This window comes from Haliaeetus albicilla, chromosome 24, assembly GCF_947461875.1.
Source record: "Haliaeetus albicilla chromosome 24, bHalAlb1.1, whole genome shotgun sequence".
NCBI classification, from domain to species: Eukaryota; Metazoa; Chordata; class Aves; order Accipitriformes; family Accipitridae; genus Haliaeetus; species Haliaeetus albicilla.
The window spans coordinates 5,051,934-5,070,330 of record NC_091506.1 but is presented as its reverse complement, the minus strand read 5'-3'; the positions used below and the strand labels follow the sequence as shown (position 1 = coordinate 5,070,330).

The 18,397-nt window shown below is 47.0% G+C and overlaps 1 protein-coding gene across 1 annotated transcript in view; it reads right to left on the bottom strand.

The window, feature by feature from the left end:
* The window catches only part of RYBP (RING1 and YY1 binding protein), a 47,102-nt gene extending 30,984 nt beyond the window's left edge, over nucleotides 1-16,118 (bottom strand). Inside the window, 2 exon segments of the mRNA XM_069811841.1 lie at nucleotides 14,764-14,889; nucleotides 15,870-16,118. Coding sequence (XP_069667942.1) covers nucleotides 14,764-14,889; nucleotides 15,870-15,901 — 158 coding nt within the window. The 5' untranslated portion in view covers nucleotides 15,902-16,118.
* Between the last annotated feature and the right edge of the window lie 2,279 nt (nucleotides 16,119-18,397).

The window sequence follows — 18,397 nt, the reverse complement described above, 5'->3', positions numbered from 1 at the left end:
TCGAGAGCTCCCCAGGGAAGGCAGCAGCACAGCTGGACCCTGCCAGGTGCCCGCTCCGCTACTCCGAAAGGCAATCCCCCAAAGGATGGCTGTGCTCGCACCCCAAAGCCAAACATCCACCCATCCAAGACCGGCTGGGCAGCTCCAAGAAGCAGCAGGAGTCAAGCTGTACTAACACAGCAAAGGAAGATTTCTTCCCAAAGGCCATCTTGAAATTATAAGAAAAGCAGAAAATCAGGTTTCTTGAGCATCTTTTTTTCACCACAGGCACTGAAAGGTTTCAGTCATCAGCTACCGAACCCAGCAGACCCCCTCCTCGGATATGTGCTCTGCCTTCACCCTTCCCATCCACTCTGCCAGCATGAATCTTCCTTGCAAGCTCCAACACAATTCTACATGCATTATTTATCCTCTTGCTAAGTCATGCAGCGGGATAATTACTTAACTATTGTAATGATATTTTGCAATGGCTGTACTCTATTATTCTGATTTTCATGAGATTGCTTTTGCTGTGTGTTTTGAGCACAAGAGCATGTTTTCCTGGAGTATAAAAAGCAAAGTTTCACATTCATTTTAAGCCTAAGAGCTGGATGTTAAAAGTGAATTTTTAGGTGAATATCAATGTATTCTTTATTAAAACAACATTGATATATTACTCAGACGTTTGCCATCTCTGTTAACAACCAATTAAAACATGTTTTTTCATAAATCTAATGAAATATAAAAATAGTAATTAACTATTTGTAAGTGTTAATCACAAAGTTTTTTCCTTCCAATAGGATGTTGTTTTCCTTGTAAGACTTTAGTTAGCATAATTACCAAACATTTGAAAGGTGAGAGATCTGCAACGTTTTTATTTACAAATTAAAAGCTTAAGTCAAAACACATTTGTGTGTCTTCCTTAACACCACATTAAATTTCACTAAGATAAATGCTCAGCTTAGGACTCAGAGAATTTCTGTTACAGTAAAACACTAAATAAAATCAGTCCTTTCCAAATACTCAACATGATATAAGCTACCGAGCAGAGCAGCCCAATTAAACAATTATTTATGTCTCCCTACCCCCAGGATATTCTTCAGGCTACGCATGATTCAAGATGTACTTGTAACAGTTTTGTGAAACGATGAATAGGATTTCAAAAAAGACAATAGTCCCAGTAGTTCAGAACTGGTAAGAAAACTTCTTCTGCCTTGAGCCAGAAATTCTTCCAGGAGGAACCTTACTTTAAAAGCTGCTAACGATAATACTCCAAACTAGAGCAGGGAGGAAAAGCAGCAAGACACTGATAATCGACCCATCTTACCTACTAATAATCCGCTGGCTATATAAGCAGAGGCATAGATACAACTCCATGGAGAAGGAATATAATCTTTTTGATCCAAGTGAGCACATAAGTATATGAAGACTAGCATATTTGTACACTAACATCAAAACCAAGATTTTTATACAGTTGGCAGTAGAAAGACTAAACTTTAGACAGATGAGACTCACTGAGAACTACAGCCCTGCAAAATTCGGTGAATACGTTGGACTTCCTGGGTATTTTGTTTCTTTCTGCTTAAAAACAAGACAATGTTTGTTCACCATCTATGACACTTTAAAAAACCACAAAACAACCAAATCCAAAGTTTTATCAGTCTCAGCCCCGTTCAAACTTTAGAGGCTCGAGGACAACTGAGAGCAACGAGTGGTCTGAGTCCTCTGCTTATGCAGACAGACCAAGTTCTTCCCCTGAGTGTCATTTAGGGCTTTATACAATACAACCCATTTCTCAATTCTTTTTTATCTATTAAAAACATCTCCCTGCAAAAAAATAGTCTTGGAACAAAGCAAGATCACAGAGGATAACCATGTTAAGTTTCACGTCAACTTATTCCTTTCTTCTCAAGACACTGGTCTCGGAGGCCTGATCCAGCCCTTGCAGCTGACAAAACTGCTGCACTGACTTCTGCAGCCTCTGGACACGATTCAGAAAAATCAATGCAAAGAGCAAAAGGTCACATTCTCCACATGCGTCAACTACCTGTCAAACCAAGACGGAATTGCAAATGCTAGCACACCCAGAAATAAAGCAACCAATTGCTATTAAGCTAATTTCTTAGCACAGCGTCCATATGCCCACACCCGTGACTAAGTAAACCTGTTCCGTACACTGTATGCCTTCGTGTAAAAACACACACACACAAAAAAAAAAGGCACTCATGCTTCTAACAAGCTTTTAAAAAAACAAGTGTAGTACATAGCTGTACAATTTCATCGCTTTGAATTCAGAGTGCCAGCGGGAAAGTCAGTCTGGCTTACGATGCAAAAAAAAAAAAAAAAAGCATGAGGGGAAAAACTAGAGATGGAAATAAAAACAAACTACTGCTAGGTGTTATCCCTCACTCTCCCTGCACATTAGGAAAAACCCTGAGAACTGGCACAGAATTTTAACAGGTACCTTATTACAGACCATTTTCCATAACTTGCTTGACATGCCTGGCCGTTGGCAGACGTAATGCCTCTTCCAAGCACAAGCAGTGAGACTATCCTCACATTTTACATCTTTATAAACGCATACACTGAACATGAAGGTGTGATCTCCCATGCATCTGTGGGCTAGGTAGGCAGCATACAGGCACGATGTTGCACTGCCCTGTTCATTGTTGATTTTTGTATCAATTGATTAATTTGTAATTGGAAAAAAGTCATCCTCTTCATACAGACAGGGAAGCTTTTGTTTATCATAAAGTTTCACTATCGCCTCTTTGAACGCTGGTTGAATAATAGTGAGTCTCAGCACAGCAGCATAAATTCCCAGCACACACTTGCACGTTCCCAGCCAATGCAACCTAGAAGCCTTAACAAACCCCTCACAGGTCTAAACTTCTGAATGCACATGCATGGTTCCCAGCTTGTAGAGGTGCTGCAAAATGGTCACTGTCAGTAAGTCATTTAATGAACCTCTAAATTTCACAGTTTGAGCTCTGGTATTACAGACTGTCCCTGTGGATAGCCCCATAGTCCCATGGACACTTATAATGCACGTCTCAGATGCATTAGATCTTCTTGACCTCAGAAGTTAAGCAACTTACAACTAACTTGAGTCACATCCGGTAATAAGTACTTCTAATTAATGACTCTTAATTGCTGCCAGAGTACTGTATTCCCACACCCATGATTAAGCATGTTCCTCACTCTGCTAACCCACATGTCAAATTGTGCAACTCTTCACAATCCCATGCCTTTAGTACCCATACAGCGCACAGCTGTGCCATTCCTCTGGTGCTTTAGGAGCAAAGACATCACTGTACATGACAGTGAAACGAAGTGTACGAAGCCTACCCACCAGGCCGTTCCAGCAGTTGTATCATCATTTGCTTTCTTGCTGCCCTTGCTCTTATTTTTAAACGATTATCTATACAGTTCAGAGAAAGGAAGATAAACATTGTTTTTTAAGTCTGACTTCATGTGCAGTTTTTAAGAAGACATTTCAGAACTTCCAAGTGTTTTCCAAAAATTAACTTAACCTCCTATAAGCCATATGTGGTAGGGACTTTGCCCTGGGTGCCACCTCCCCCTCGCAGCGCTGGCAGGTACACAGAAACACCCACCAGCCATCCAGAATAACGCTTTTCTGCCAACATTCACAGTTTCATTACGTGTCACATGGGAATTAACCATCTCTGGACACCAAGATACTGCTTATACAAGGTTTGCAGCCCTGTATGCCGTAAGCAGAGCGCTCCTGCCCACCCTGGGGCAAGCCCATGCTCGTTCCCAGTGCGACCACCACTATACCACCTCCGCAGAGAGAAAAGAGCCCAGAAAGGAGCAAAGCAGCCATGGAGGAAGAGCCACCGGCACGTTAACTCACCCTCCCTGGTCAAAGATGGATGATGCCCCCCAGCTGGAGCACACCAAGCTACCTTTGAGCTGATTTATTACTGTCACCGCACAACAGCATGGCACCCAGCCGTCCCTCGGACGAGCCACCCGCCGTCGCTACCGTGTGCTTTGCCCTTTGCTTTGATGGAAACCCGATGCCGTGAGACACTATTAGAGTAACTTCTGCAACCCACCAGCTTCGCTTTCAACGTTTCTCCTCCAATTAAGACATACCGTCCTTCAAATCCCACGCTGGCATCAGGCAGCTGCCAATCTTTCCTACACAAGTCAAGCTACTTGTGTGCAAAACCAACAAAATGTACATAATTCCCCCAAAATAATTCACCATTTTTACGACAAGCAATTTTAGGCAATATAGGTTTACAAATTGCTAATACCACGCTGAACTGGAAACACTTCCTAGAGCTTATTAAGTATTTTTGTTAAATTGATCCACACCCATGACTGTTACAGGTAACAAATGAAAACAGTTTTCTTTCTCCACAAGGCACCTGTAATAACTCAGCAATAGCAGCAAACAGGCACCAACCAGAGCTTCCTCACCCTATTAGCATTACAGAGAAAAGCCTCCCTTTCTGCTGCTAATGATGTGCTCTACCCTGTATCCCCAGGAGACAAATGACTGCACTGGCTGATTGACTCCATCACAGGGCCATCGTCCATCAATGTATTGCCTCTCTTACTGAAATCTCATCTCAGGGAAGAGAAAGTGCTCAGTACCACTTCCGAAAAAAACAGGGAAAGCACTTTCAGAATAAGAGCTCCAAGACATATAATTAGAGCCAAATGTTTCAGCAGAAACACGGATTTCCAACAACCTGAACATATATGCATGCTTCGTCAAACCAGGACAAGTAAGATTTATGTCCTTCTGCTAACCTAGATGATTTTTTTTTTTAAACAAAGGAATGAAACACCTACCATAGACATAAATTTCTTGATCAAATTAAAACAGACAATCCACAGACAGTGGATACAATCATACAGATTTAAAAATGGCAACCTGAGGATATTTAGCTAGCTGATTTGCTAAAGGGTGAATTCCAGCCTCTTTTACACAGGCTCAAATCACATAAACATCATACTATCCCCATTGACATCTACAGATAGAAGTGAAAGAAAATACAAATCCTTCCATGTATTTATTTAGTACACAGATAATAAAAAATTTTAAAGGGAGCAATGCTATTCAATTAAGAACTACCCCTATAATTTAAAAAAGGCTGTACATTTGGGACCGGGGTGCGGGGGGTAACCCACGCTCACTCATCAGGCAGCATTCTGATTAACTTTACAACATCACTGAAGTCAACAAATCCTAGTACTTCTACAGCCTCCGTCCACCTCCCCAATCCGACCATGTTAAGTTCCAGACGAATTACCTGGACATAGTTCCACATGCACAAAAATAATTTAGTTCAGGAAAAATATTTCAGATTATGATCAGTCTCATGTCTGTCTACTCAACAATATAAATCTGAAGAAGGCAGTTTTATCTCAGGCAAAATATTTTGTCTCACTTAGCACCTCTGCACATTACGAGCAATGCATCCCAAAGAACAATCTGCTTGAGAAAACACGTCTAAACATTTATTCCTTGTTTAGCCCTAAACAGAATCCAAAACTGACTTGTTTTGCTTCCATTTAAAGACAACCAACCTGGTAAGATCCTCAAACTAAAGTTTCTAGAACTCCTGAACATAGAATTATAGAATGGTTTGGGTTGGAAGGGACCTTAAAGATCATCAAGCTCCAACCCCCCTGCCATGGTCAGGGATACCCTCCACTAGACCGGGTTGCTCAAAGCCCCATCCAACCTGGCCTTGAACACTTACAGGGATGGGGCAGCCACAGCTTCTCTGGGCAACCTGTTCCAGTGCCTCACCACCCGCACAGGGAAGAACTTCTTCCTTACATCTAATCTAAATCTACCCTCTATCAGTTTAAAGCCATTGCCTCTTGTCCTATCACTATATGCCCTTGTAAAAAGTCCCTCTCCAGGTTTCTTGTAGGTCCCCTTTAGGTACTGGAAGGCTGCTCTAAAAAGAGAGGTGCTCCAGCCCTCTGATCATCTTCGTGGCCCTCCTCTGGACTCGCTCCAACAGGTCCATGTCCTCCTAATGTTGGGGGACCCAGATCTGGATGCAGTACTGCAGGCGGGGTCTCACCAGAGCGGAGTAGAGGGGGAGAATCACCTCCCTTGACCTGCTGTCACGCTGCTTTTGATGCAGCCCGGGATGCGGTTGGCTTTCTGGGCTGCAAGTGCACATCGCTGTGTCATGTTGAGCTTCTTGTCAATCAACACCCCCAAGTCCTTCTCCTCAGGTTGGCTCTCAATCCACTCATCACCCAGTCTGTATTTGTGCTTGGGGTTGCCCTGACCCATGTGCAGGACCTTGCACTTGGCCTTGTTGAACTTCACGAGGTTCGCACGGTCCCACCTCTCCAGCCTGTCAAGTTCCCTCTGGATGGCATCCCTTCCCTCCAGCCTGTCGACCGCACCACACAGCTTGGTGTCATCGGCAAAATTGCTGAGGGTGCACTCAATCCCACTGTCCATGTCGCCACGTCCATATTCCTATGTAAATTGTAAATATAGTTTCTGGAAGTCTGCACCTCCATATAGCAACTGACAGAAAGCATACACTGTGCTTACTTAAATATGGAGCATTTCAGCTCTCGGGAAATTGCCATAAAATGTATGGTTCAAAATGTTTATCAGTTAGAAGGTTAAAATCAATTCAACTATTACAAGACTTCTACTTCTGCAGTAAAGAACATAATTACAAATTTAGTACTTTGATCCTTGTAGTATAGGGGCTTATTCCACAATCCGAGGCCAGCGTCTCAAGTAAGACCACATACAGTTCAAAATCAGGCCTCCTGGTTTCACAATCCATACTTTAGATCCCTGTAACTCCTTTTTCTCATGCATTTCCAGTATTACTTAACAGAAAATTGGCTGTGGGTGTACTTTTAACTTTCAGAAACACAGGCAGCACTTCAATAACAAAATGCTATCAAAACAATGCTCAGTTTTAGCCGGTTCATTTTGTTTTTTTCTGGGAAGGAGTTGACATTCACCTGACTCTGAAGATACCACGTTAGTGAACAGTCAAACAAAATCCACCAGGCCAGCAAGGAGAAGTGATGCTTTTCCCTCTCGTTTATATTTGAGCCAGTCAGAATTACAATCTTTCGCATGTTTAACAGGCAGTGAATTTGTTGATGTACCAATTAGCACTCTGCTATAAAGAACATGCTCCTAATTAATAGCTGGCTTATGGGAAGAGCAAGTTAAGGATTTGGTCGTACCTCCAGATGTACCAAAGAAGTGTGAAAGGAGTTCTGGTTGATGTAAAGAAAATCTGTCTGCACAAAGGGACAATCAATGTATTTAGCATGTGTCAGCTGTAAAAGGAACTTACATAAATGTAATGGAGGCATTTCCACATTATTTCTGTCGTATTGTGTAATCCTGGACATCTGCTTCGGGTAGCATGTACGAGTTACTCAGTATTCACAGTCTGCTTTTTTTGCTGTGTCCTTAATAAATATGAAATGGCAATAACGATAATTTGCCCTTACCTGTCTGAAACAAGCACACTTTCAATAAATACTCACAAACGCACCTGTAAGACCCCTTCCCTCTGGAAACGCCCACGTTTCTCCTTCTATCTTGTGAAGAAGGAGGCCGGTCCAAAGAGAGACATAAAGTACAGCTGCAACACACAGCCACAGAGAGAGTCTGTATGAATCTTATTTCAGGTCAGAGCTATGCATTACGAAACTCCAGTGCACCTTGCAAGTGACCTACATTGTGGGACTGGAACCCACTAACCTACAGAACCACTCGAAATCCCACAAAATAGGTCAGTGGGTTTCCTCGTAAGAAGAATTACACAGACAAGGAGAGTTGCACATAATAGAGGACAAGCAGAGCGCATCCTTTGCCTAACACAGGAGCACTCTGCAAGCCGTATCTCTCACCCTGCTGCCATATTCCTGCACATCGACAGGACTCCCCAGAAGTGCCGTGAACTTCTGTGTTTCTCACTGAGGGACCCTGGAAGAACCTGTGTGCTCATTCAAGCCTGATGGAGCAGGAAGAAAAGGAGCAGCAGCACAGCAAAGAACAGTGAGCCTACCAACAGCAAAGCCATTTAATTCACTTTGCTAACGCAAAGTGGGTCTCGCAGCAGCCAGAGTACAAGTGACACCTGATTCATCAGCAGCAGTGAAACAGCCTGGAGTTACGGCAGGGGTGTCCAAGCTACAGCACAAAACCTGGATGTCGCCAGCCAAAACAATCCACCTAGCCCACAGCACATTTCTTGACTCTTCATCCCTCTTGGGTCTCATGCATTTTTTTGGAGGGACCTAACAGTTCAGCTAAAAAAGAGCCCCGCAGCACTACAAGCTGCTGGGGAACACCAACATGCAGCACAGGACAGTCAGCCAAGATCCCGCAGGAGCCGAGGGTGGCTGCAGAGAACCATGCTTCGCATCCAACACTTCTCTCCTCTCAGCTATTACTCCAGGCAACACTGCACACTTTCTTACTTCCAGTTCATGCACGGTTCCACTTACAAGATGAACCCACATCAGTGTGCAATTACACACACCAATCGTGCAAATGCAGCAATCCCTCCGCAGCCAGCTGATGGGAACATGAAACAATCAGGGCAATTAAGAAAGGCACGCAGGGAAAGTTGCTCCACATTCCTCTGCCTACCAGTTCCCCACGAGGACCTGCTGAGAGCCAGGGGTCAGTATCCCAGTGGATGCAACGTCTGTTTACAGCAATAAAAGAAAGCTGCATGCCCTCTCCTCCTACACACACATAAATACTTTGACTGAGATTCCCGTCTCCCAAAAAAGCAGTCTATGGAGGAAGGGAAAAATGAATAATATCCACGCTGCATATTATCAGTGATAGATTGACACGCTCAGTGTCACAGTTCATCTATTAGATCTTTATACAGTCTCCAAAAGAAATCAGAGATGAATATTAAACCCTACCACCCACAATTATTTAACCCAAATGGGTAATCTACATAAAAATTTTAACACCTTATCCACACTAAAGATTTTACTATTTATTTTAACAATATTATTTATCAACTTATTTTTTCCCTAATAAAAAAGCACAACAGGTATAGCTATTATTCCGTAATAGGACCTACAGAAACAAGAAGTGCTAGAAGCCAAGTGAGTCACAGCAGCCACCACACTACCCACTGTGTTTGTCATCTGCAGCATTTCAGGCACCCAAATTTGACAACTATAGCAAAGGGGTATTGTCTTGGTGCTGCACATCAATACTGAGGATCCTCCCTGTTGAGAATGATTTCCCAGCGGTGCTGAGACCCAAGAGAAATCCTGGGGTGATGGCAATGAGATAATTAATGCCAGAGCCAAACACCAGCAAAGAGCAAATCAGGACACAACTCTTACTTCTTTCAAACAGACAAAGTACAAGACAGATCTTATGCCAGGGTTATGCTTGCACCAGGATGACAGTTAATAGCTGATCTGAAGCTGAACAGCCTCATCTGCTCAGATGAAGTCTTACAGACTAACTCTATGCTAGTTAAAAAGAAGTGTAGCATGAATCCATACCAGTAGTCAGTTTATAATGGATCAATACTCCAAGCCACGTGGCTGAGACACCTGGGGTCCACAACACAAGTGATGAAGTCAAACTTAGCGTAGTGTCACAACCACAGCTCCAGAGTTTTGGGCTTGCTGCGAACCATCAGCACTGTCTGCTTGAAAAATGCTAGGTTCACAAAAGGCTCCTCCTGTCCTTAGCTCCTATGCCCTGGTGGGTTTGCCAGACTTAGCAAAAGTACTCATCTACAAATTCAGAAAGTAACAGCTAATTACTTTTAGACAGTGCTGGTAAACGAGGTCTGAGACAACAGAGGTCTCAAGAACTCCTTGCATGTGGGCAAACATTTTGCAAATAGGTATCGGGCATTCCAGCTCTTAAAACTACCTAGGCAGAATTACACTGTTCCCATCCATTACCAACAAAGCAGTCCCCGAGGGGGCACGTCCTCGGGATCTGGATGGCCCCATGGAGCACTGGCACAACTCCAGGCTGGTACAGATCACACTTCGCTCCACGTGATCCAACTGCCATTTAAATTCAGCAATCAATGGGGAAAATAGGGATGATTTAACCATAGATCTAAATGGCCAATTAGTAAAACAAATATTCCAGAGTAAAGGCACCAACATCTCTTCCACAACAGCTTTTTCCGGACTAGTCACATACTCAATTTCTATAGAAAATAACCCACTTAAAGGCCAGCTATGATGCTAAATAAAACCCACCTTAATGCAGGTGAAGCTATTTATCTTGAAAGAACTGAATGAAACCACTTTGCTTCCAACCTACACCACAGCTACACACCATAGCAAGCATTTTTAGAACAGTCCTGCAAATAAATACATGGCAAATAAGCAGGGCATATATTAGTTGTATGGAGGTCAGGATCACGAGCCTGATTCCTCATTCCAGGAATAGCAGGACTATCTGGTGTCTATTCTGGTCAGCTCAGCTTGGATGCAGAACAAGAGAATGCTTTTCAATGGCGACATGGACAGTAGTTTATATCCTTCAAGGTGCTAGCTTAGATCCTGCAAACACGCAAAGGAATTTCCTGGAGAACTGAAGGGGAACAAAGGGCAGTATCTATCCGAGACACCTGTTCCACACAAGAAAAAATTAATTTTAAAATTATGATGAATAGTTTCAGCTTGGGCCTCCCCTCAAAAATAAGGATGGCAGAAGAGTGAAGCACTAGGGCCATACACTCCTTGAGCGCTCCACAATGAAAGTATGTTCAAATCACTCGATGCAAACTCCAAATCCTGCGCTTTAGGCATACAGGTATTAGCAACAGATACAACAGAAATGCTTACTAAGTGCATGCCTTGCAGAGCACATACACACTACAACTTGTTAATTTTGTAATAAAACATCCCATTGTTTTGTTAATCTGCATGTCAGACATCCAGCTGTTGCTCTGGCATCTTCCACTGACTTTTTTTAGTGCATTTCTCTCTAATCAAGGCACATTCATGACAGAGGATGTGAAGTTCGGACAAGGAAAGCACTTATCCTAAAGTTAGAGAAAAATTAACGTCAGGAAAGCTCCATCACATCGCACCACTTGCCTATTTATCCAAAAGAAAAGCTTCAGGAAACAGTAACTACCTCTGTGAAATCAGAGGGAGGGGGGAAACACTCTCCTTCACAACGTTGTCTGAAAGCAATCCCGTGTAGAAACACTCTACACAGTCGTGCCTGAGAGAAGAGAGGAATCTACAAGAAGAGGTGTACAGGAACACAACATACGGAAATCATCAGAGAACCAAAAGGGAAGAGGAGCAAGAATACCATTAAGAAAAACAAATGGAAGCAGGGAGCCATCATCTACCCTCAAAAAGGAGCACAGAGCTCCCCGTAACGGGAAGTACCGAGGCCAAATTCTGCCCTTGCGTTCCTAGGAAATCCAAAGTAAACCTTCCTTCTGCATTTGAAGGAGTAATGGATATTGGAAGGGAACACGCATCTGTGGAGCAACTTCCTAGCAGAAGTTTTAATTCAAGCCTTCTCTTGTGTGCAGGAGCTGGTGGACTACACCAGAGCAAACCACCAGAAGAGCCGCAGAACGCAAGTGGAACTGGTGGCCAGCACCAGTTCCCTGTGCCATTACACCAATACAAAAACCTCCAGGAAAGAAAAAAAAAAAGTATCATACACCCCAGCTCACTCCCAAGCTAGCCAGTTAAATCGTCATCTCGCCCAACTGAACATTGTGTTGAACATCGCTTATCTTTGCCATGATCCTTGCAGAAGGAAAACCATAGAAAAACTCAACATACTTGCCTAAATAGAGCGTAATAAAAGTCTAACCATAAAATAGCAAGAATAAAGTTGTGGAAAGGGAGTTAGTGACATACAGTAACAAATCCAGTATTCAAGCAAGTACTACAGGTTTAATGTAATCTTTGCACGACAACTCCCAATTCTCTTGAGATGCATTTGACCTCATTTTTATTTAAAAGTGCAACTGAAATATTTATAAACAGCCCCTTGAAAAAGTATTCAGGTGCAATTTAACTGTTTAGCATCTACAGCGATTTTGACTTGGCAGGTCAACTCTAAAACTCACTGCGTTTGAAACTCCTTTTATGAGATCCTAGGGAAAGGGGGATAGTTGGATCTGAGAAAGTAAAAATCCTAACTGCTGCCAGCCACCCCTCCCACACACCAACAGATTATATCGAGTCTGAAAAAATATACACACAGTGAGAATTAGCCAACGTCCTAACTAGCTCTCAAATAAGAGAATATCTATCAGCCAAAGTAAATTCTACAGCAAAAAACTGGCTTCACAGTGGAGGGGGAGGGGGAAGTAGGTCATGCCAGATCTTAATAAAAAAAACTGGGCATACTGTAATTGCACGTGATAATTTGATGAAAATCAGTTGCCTCACGATGTCTGTGATGTCTGTCTTTCACTACTTTGTTGAGTTTTTTAAAAAGTGAGTTTGACAAATTTCCGATAAGTGTTATTGAAGTAAGCCTTAATGAAGCATGGCAGTTTTAAATGTGGAAAAGTGTCATCAACTTGTCAAATTGCAACTTAAAAGTCAAGCTCATCAGACACCTTATATTTCAAGTAATAAATTATCAATCATAACTCGTTAAGTGTCTTTACATCAGTCATCTATTTAAAAAATTCTGAAGAATTTCCCCGGCATCGACTCGTACGTCACATACTGTAACACTCAAAGCAATACCACAACAAAGAACTCTGACCTCCCAGGTCTTCTCAACATACAGCGCTCCCTCACAACGCTCAATCACTCCTGCTTTCGGTTATATTTATTCATAAATTATGTAAATATGCAAGAAGACATGATGGTCCATTGAATATTTTAAATACTTTCTCAAATTCCACAAACAAAAGCAATTTAAAAAGCAGAAAAAAATGAATAGAAAGCTGATGAATTAAATGAATTAAAATTAGAAGCCATTCATAAGGGTCCATTAAAAGCTAAACAGAAGTACAATGTTCTAGACCCGAGAATCACATCTGCAAGTAAGGCTACAGCTCTTAACCTGAAATCAGCAACTGCTATCCCTCTTAATGGCCCTTTAAAAGACAAAACATCCTACTACCTCAACAAACAGTTTGAAAATTATCATGTATATATATATATTAAAAAAAAAAAGGGGCCATGCAAGAGAAAGCTGCTGCTCTCAAAACGAACATCAGCATGGTGGCCAAATGAAAACGATCGAGTCTGATACAAGATACAACCCATATGGGCTCCTACATCTTATTAAGGCTTTCCTCCTACAAACACCCATGCACATGCCTGACGTGACGCTGCGAGAACTTGCGGTGGCTGCAAGGCTACACGCTGTAGTAGCACAGTTAAAGACCAGTCGACTGCAGGATCAACGTGTTTCACCTGAGCCAAAGGGGAAGCCAAGGAAACAGAAACCCACAAAAATCAAGCATGCTGTGAAGGTTTAGTTGCATGACAAAATGAGACTGAACAAAAGGAGTGAAAAATCAGCTCTAGGTGCATACAGAACACTACTGTCCCAAAAGCTTGACCTCATTCAATGCTGTAACTACACTATTTAAAATTGTTTTAAGTTCAACACCTCTGTATATTTTGTAAAAAGGGTAGAGATACTTGTAACCGACATGCATCATAAAACACAGTGAAGCACTACAGCACTCTGTTGCTGTAACTCGGAGAGTTTCAATGGCCCAAAAGCACGCTCCCATTAAAAATGTAGGCACTTCATATTGTCTAAAGCACTGTGCGAACAATAACCGACCGAACACGCTTTCACCTCCTTTGTCAATCAAGTCAAGACAGCCAAGTCATGCAAACAGCCTGCTGATAAGAGCATCTCAATACACTGCTTCACTCAAAGGAGGAAAATGATGCCTTTCACAACAGAAACCTTACAGACTACTTCCTTGGCAGGGCAAAGCAACGGGAACTCAAATTTGGAAGGTACAATATGAACAAAATCAGAAGTCAACGTGGTAGAACAAATCAGAAAAAGAAAGAAAAAGCAGAGCGCCACATGTCTGGTTTAGCGCCAACTGATATTTCCAGGACAAACTTTCTGAACCCATTAACAGGGAGAGTGCAAGTTGGGGGGGTGGTGGTGGTGTCTGAGATTAAATTAACTACTACTGTATGTCAGCTTCACCATCTCATAAAGACTTCCACAGTTACTCAGCGCAAGGCAATCGGAGAGACCTGACAGCTAAAGCTTTCAGAAATCCGCACCATTCCCACACTGAGCACAAAGCCGATTCCTTTCGGATGACAACAGACACCGAGAGATCAACATCTCGGGAAGGGGGTTGTTGTTCCCGTGGCATCTTTAGTTTCAGCCGTTTCCTTTCTCGCTCCCTAATCCTCAATCATTTCTACTCTTGTAGAAAACACAGGTAAATCTCCACCCAAACCACAGAAAACCGTCTGCCCCAAACCACAGTCAGAACGTTTCTGGCTGGCTGTGGATCTCCAAGAGGTCCCGTACATCAGTGACAAAAAAGCACAGAACAACAAAAAGATTCAGGTCGCTGCCACATCCATGAAACATGTCTTCCAACTCCAATTAAACGCTTGAAAGAGAATTTTTAAAATCCACAAGCTTTTGAACGGGGACAGAAGGGACTGCATCGGGGGGAAGGGGGGATGCGACCAGCCGATGATATCCAGGCAACAGCGGGGGGGGAAAAAAAAAAAAAAAAAATCAACAAGTCGGCGCAGCCCAGCGCGGGGCGAAAGCCGCGTCGAAAGGTGCGGACGTACCTTGTGGAGGTGCCTTTCCTGACATCGCAGATGCTGCATTTGAAGGCTTCGGCGCTGTTCCTGAAGGTGCACACGCTACAATCCCAAAAGCCTTCGTCGGCTGCAGGTTTGGCTTGCCTTTTCGGCCTTGAGGAGGGGGAGGGAGAGGGGAAGCGTGTGTGAGTGTGTGTACGTGTGTGTTTGGGGAGGAGGAGAGGAGGCGGCGGGAGGAGGAGGAGGAGGGAGAGGAGGAGAGAAAGAAAACACACACATGAGAAACCATGTTACAGAGCCCCGAAACCCGGCGCCTGCTCTCACCGCCGCTCTCCCCCCGCGCCCGGGAACAGCCGACAAACACCTACCGGGGCCGGCGCCCGGAGAGGTGCGGGGAGGCGCCGCGCTCCGCCCCCGGCCCCGGCCCCGCGCCGCGGGAGGGCCCAGCCGGGCCGGGCCGGGCCGAACCCAGCCGAGCCGGGCCGGGCCGGCCGCGTCCCCCGGCGCCCCCCGCACCGCGTCGGGGGCCGCCCCCCTCCCTCGGAGGGAAGGGTGGGAGGGAGAGTTTGAAGGCTGGGAGGCGCGTTCCCTCCTCCTCCACCTTGTTAAACCTCCCTTTGTCTGGGAGCAGCGAGTGCGCGGAGCGGGAGTGCGAGCGAGCGGAGCCGCCATGGCTGCTCTCACACCAGACCAGCCCTGGCACCGGCGGCAGGCAGGGAGACACCGGCACTCCTCCTCCTCCTCCTGCTGCTGCTGCCCTTCCACGCTCCCTCCATCTTAGGAGCCTGCCTCCCCCCCCGCCTCCTCCTCCTCCTCCTCCCCACCCGCAGCCCCCCGCCCCGGCCCCCCGCGTACCTGGCGGGGCGGCGCGGGCACGCCGCCCCCCTCCCCGCTCTCTCCCTCCATCTTGGGAGCCCCTCACCGCCACCCCCCCGTCCCCCCCCCCGCGGCGGAGCACACGCACGCAACTACCAGCCAGGGGCCTACCCACCGCCATCCCCTCCCGCCGCGCTCAGCGCCGAGCCGGGCCCGGCCCGGCGGCGGGGCAGGGGTAGGCAGGGGCGGCCCCCCCCCCAACCCTGCCACCGCGCTTCCCTCCATCTTAGGTGCCTCTCCCCCGCGCCCCCGCTCACCTGGTCGGGCTCTTCTTGTCGCCCATGACCATGGATCGGGGCCGCCCCTGCCCTGCGCACAAAGAAAGAGGCGAGGGGGAGGGGAGGGGGACGGGGCTGCCTCCGTCCAGCAGGCTTCGGCTGCTCCTCCTCACCCCCGCGCCGCCGCCGCCACCGCCGCTCCTGCCGCTGCCAGGCTCCGCTCCAGACTAGCAGCGCAGCGCAGCCCGGCGCCCTCCCTCCCTCCTCCTTCTTTCCTCCTCCTCCTCCTCCTCCCTCCTCTCCCTCCCCGCGCCGCGCCGCTCCGGCGGGCGGAGCTCGCCGCCGCGCCGCGGCCAATGGGGGCGGCCCCGCCGCCAGCGCCGGCGGGGAGGAGAACGGGGAGGAGAACGGGGAGCGCCCCCCGCGCCGCCTCCCCGGCGGGTCCCACCCGCCCCCGGCCGGGAGCCCCCCCCCCCCCCCTTCGGGCCGCCTTCCTCCCTCCCTCTTTCCCCTCAGCGCCGCGGGCGCTGCCCCCCGCACCGGGAGGGCTGGCTCCTCGCAGCAGGCGGTGGCCCCTTTCCTTTCCCGTCCCTTCCCCCTCGGAGGGCTCCGTCGCCTGCTCGTCCCCGGGGCAGCGCTGGGGGGGTTGGGGGGAAGCCGGGGTTGGAGGCCCCCGGGGCCTGCTGCGGGCGGCGGCCCCTGAGGGGAGAGCGTGGCCCGTGCGGCCCCGTCCCGACCGCGGGGCGGGAGCGCGGCGGCTCCGGGCGGCAGGTTACCGGCGGGGGACGGGGGATGCGCAGGCCTAGTCCGTGAGGGGAAGGGCGGCCGAAGCCTGCCTCGCCCCGCCGGGCTGGAAGTTACCCCGGTAGGGCTGGGCAGGCGGGAGCAGACTCCTGCGCCGTGCCCCTTGCTCGGGCACGGGGCTCCCTCAGCCTTCGCGAGCACCTCGGCTGCCGCCTGTATGAATTCCTTGTCCGCTCTGGGTCAGGTCGCCAGCCCGTACAGAGCCGAAGGCGTTTGTTTCAACAGCGCTGCCCTCGTCTTCCACAAACGTTCCCATCCATCCCTCAACGATCTGTCGACTCCGCCGAAAGCACAAGCTGAGGTTCTGCGAAACTCCCGAGGTGGCAAGAAGCGGCGTTTCCCAAAAAGCTTTGGTCCTGCCCAGAGTTTCCCCCCCTGCCCCTTCGGGCCTGCGGAAAGGCTGGCGTGGCGGGCTGGACGGCGATGTGCCGAGGACGAGCCCTCGCCGTCTTTGCTGGGCCACTTCTTGGGTGGGTTCCTCCGCAGGAGGAGATGGGGGCAACGAAGAGCTAAGGAAGGGGTAACGAGCGATGAGTAAAGACAAAAGTTGGTTCAAGCACTCCTAGCCGCGCGAGCGCAAGCCTTGCAGGGCAGACATTTTTTCACCGTGCTTTCGCAGTTTCTCAGTGGCGACTAAGCCAAGCTAACAGCTCCCGAGAGGGAAGAGCAAACTTCCATCCCCAGGCAAGAAACAGCGCAGACAGGAGGGATGGTCTGTGGGGCTGTTCGGGGCTGTGCCTGAGAGCGTGACGAGTGGGGCTGCAGGGCGAGGGTGAAGGCAGTCTGAGCAAAATTAACCTATGGCTGAACACAAGGAAAAAATACAGAAAATAGTTACCTAAAAAGCAAACCAATTTAAGTGGCTTAAGGCAGGATACGCTTCCTGCCATGGCAGGAGGCAAGCATAACCATGTCCTGCGCTTTAAAGCTTTAGTGATCTGGACTCACTCACAAGCCGCAGAGGTTTTTTCCCTTCCACCGGTGCCCATCTTAACGGTCAAATCATGCTGACAGAGTCACCTCCCCGTATTTAATAGCTGCACGTAACCCACTTACCCTACCCAGTCCCCTCATCCCCACACAGGTAATTTAACCCATGCTGGCACCTCCACCAACCGCTTTAGCTGCAATTTGCACAGACGAAGATTTCCAATGGCTTTTTTCTATGCCACGCAAGTCCCGAACAATACAGCGAGAAGCAGACATACTCCAAGGGCAGAGTTAAGGTTGCGCAATTATCACATGTAGGAAGTGTCATTTTCCCATTGCATCTGCTGTTTTCCAAACATTTTTGCTCTTTTAGATTACGGCAGTAACGTTTGCTTTGGGAATCTGTGTGGGAACAGTAACTCGGCAGTGCTCACGGGGTCTGGTAAGCGCAGAGTCCTGGTGTGCGATCGCTTCATGGCAGAACGATGCTTATGGGGACAACAAGAACACTGTGTTTGGGGAAAAGCTTAGTGGAAAACCTGAGAAGCAGCACAGAAAGGCAGAAAGCGCTAAAATTTTTACTTGGGAGCAGATCTAGGCACGGTCTGACTCCCATTTTCTGTGACAGCTACTTCCCTTAGCTCCCCATTGCTGCGTTAAGCAGAGTGACAGCCATCACAGGCACAGAGTGAGTTATTGTGGAAACACCAAGGAGCTGCGGCCCATTTTTAGAAAGCAATTTATCTCCTCAAAAAAGTTTCAGGGTGGTTGTTTTCTTTTCATAGCAAAAGTTGTTTTCTTTCCAAAAACCTACTGCATCCTTTATTATCAAT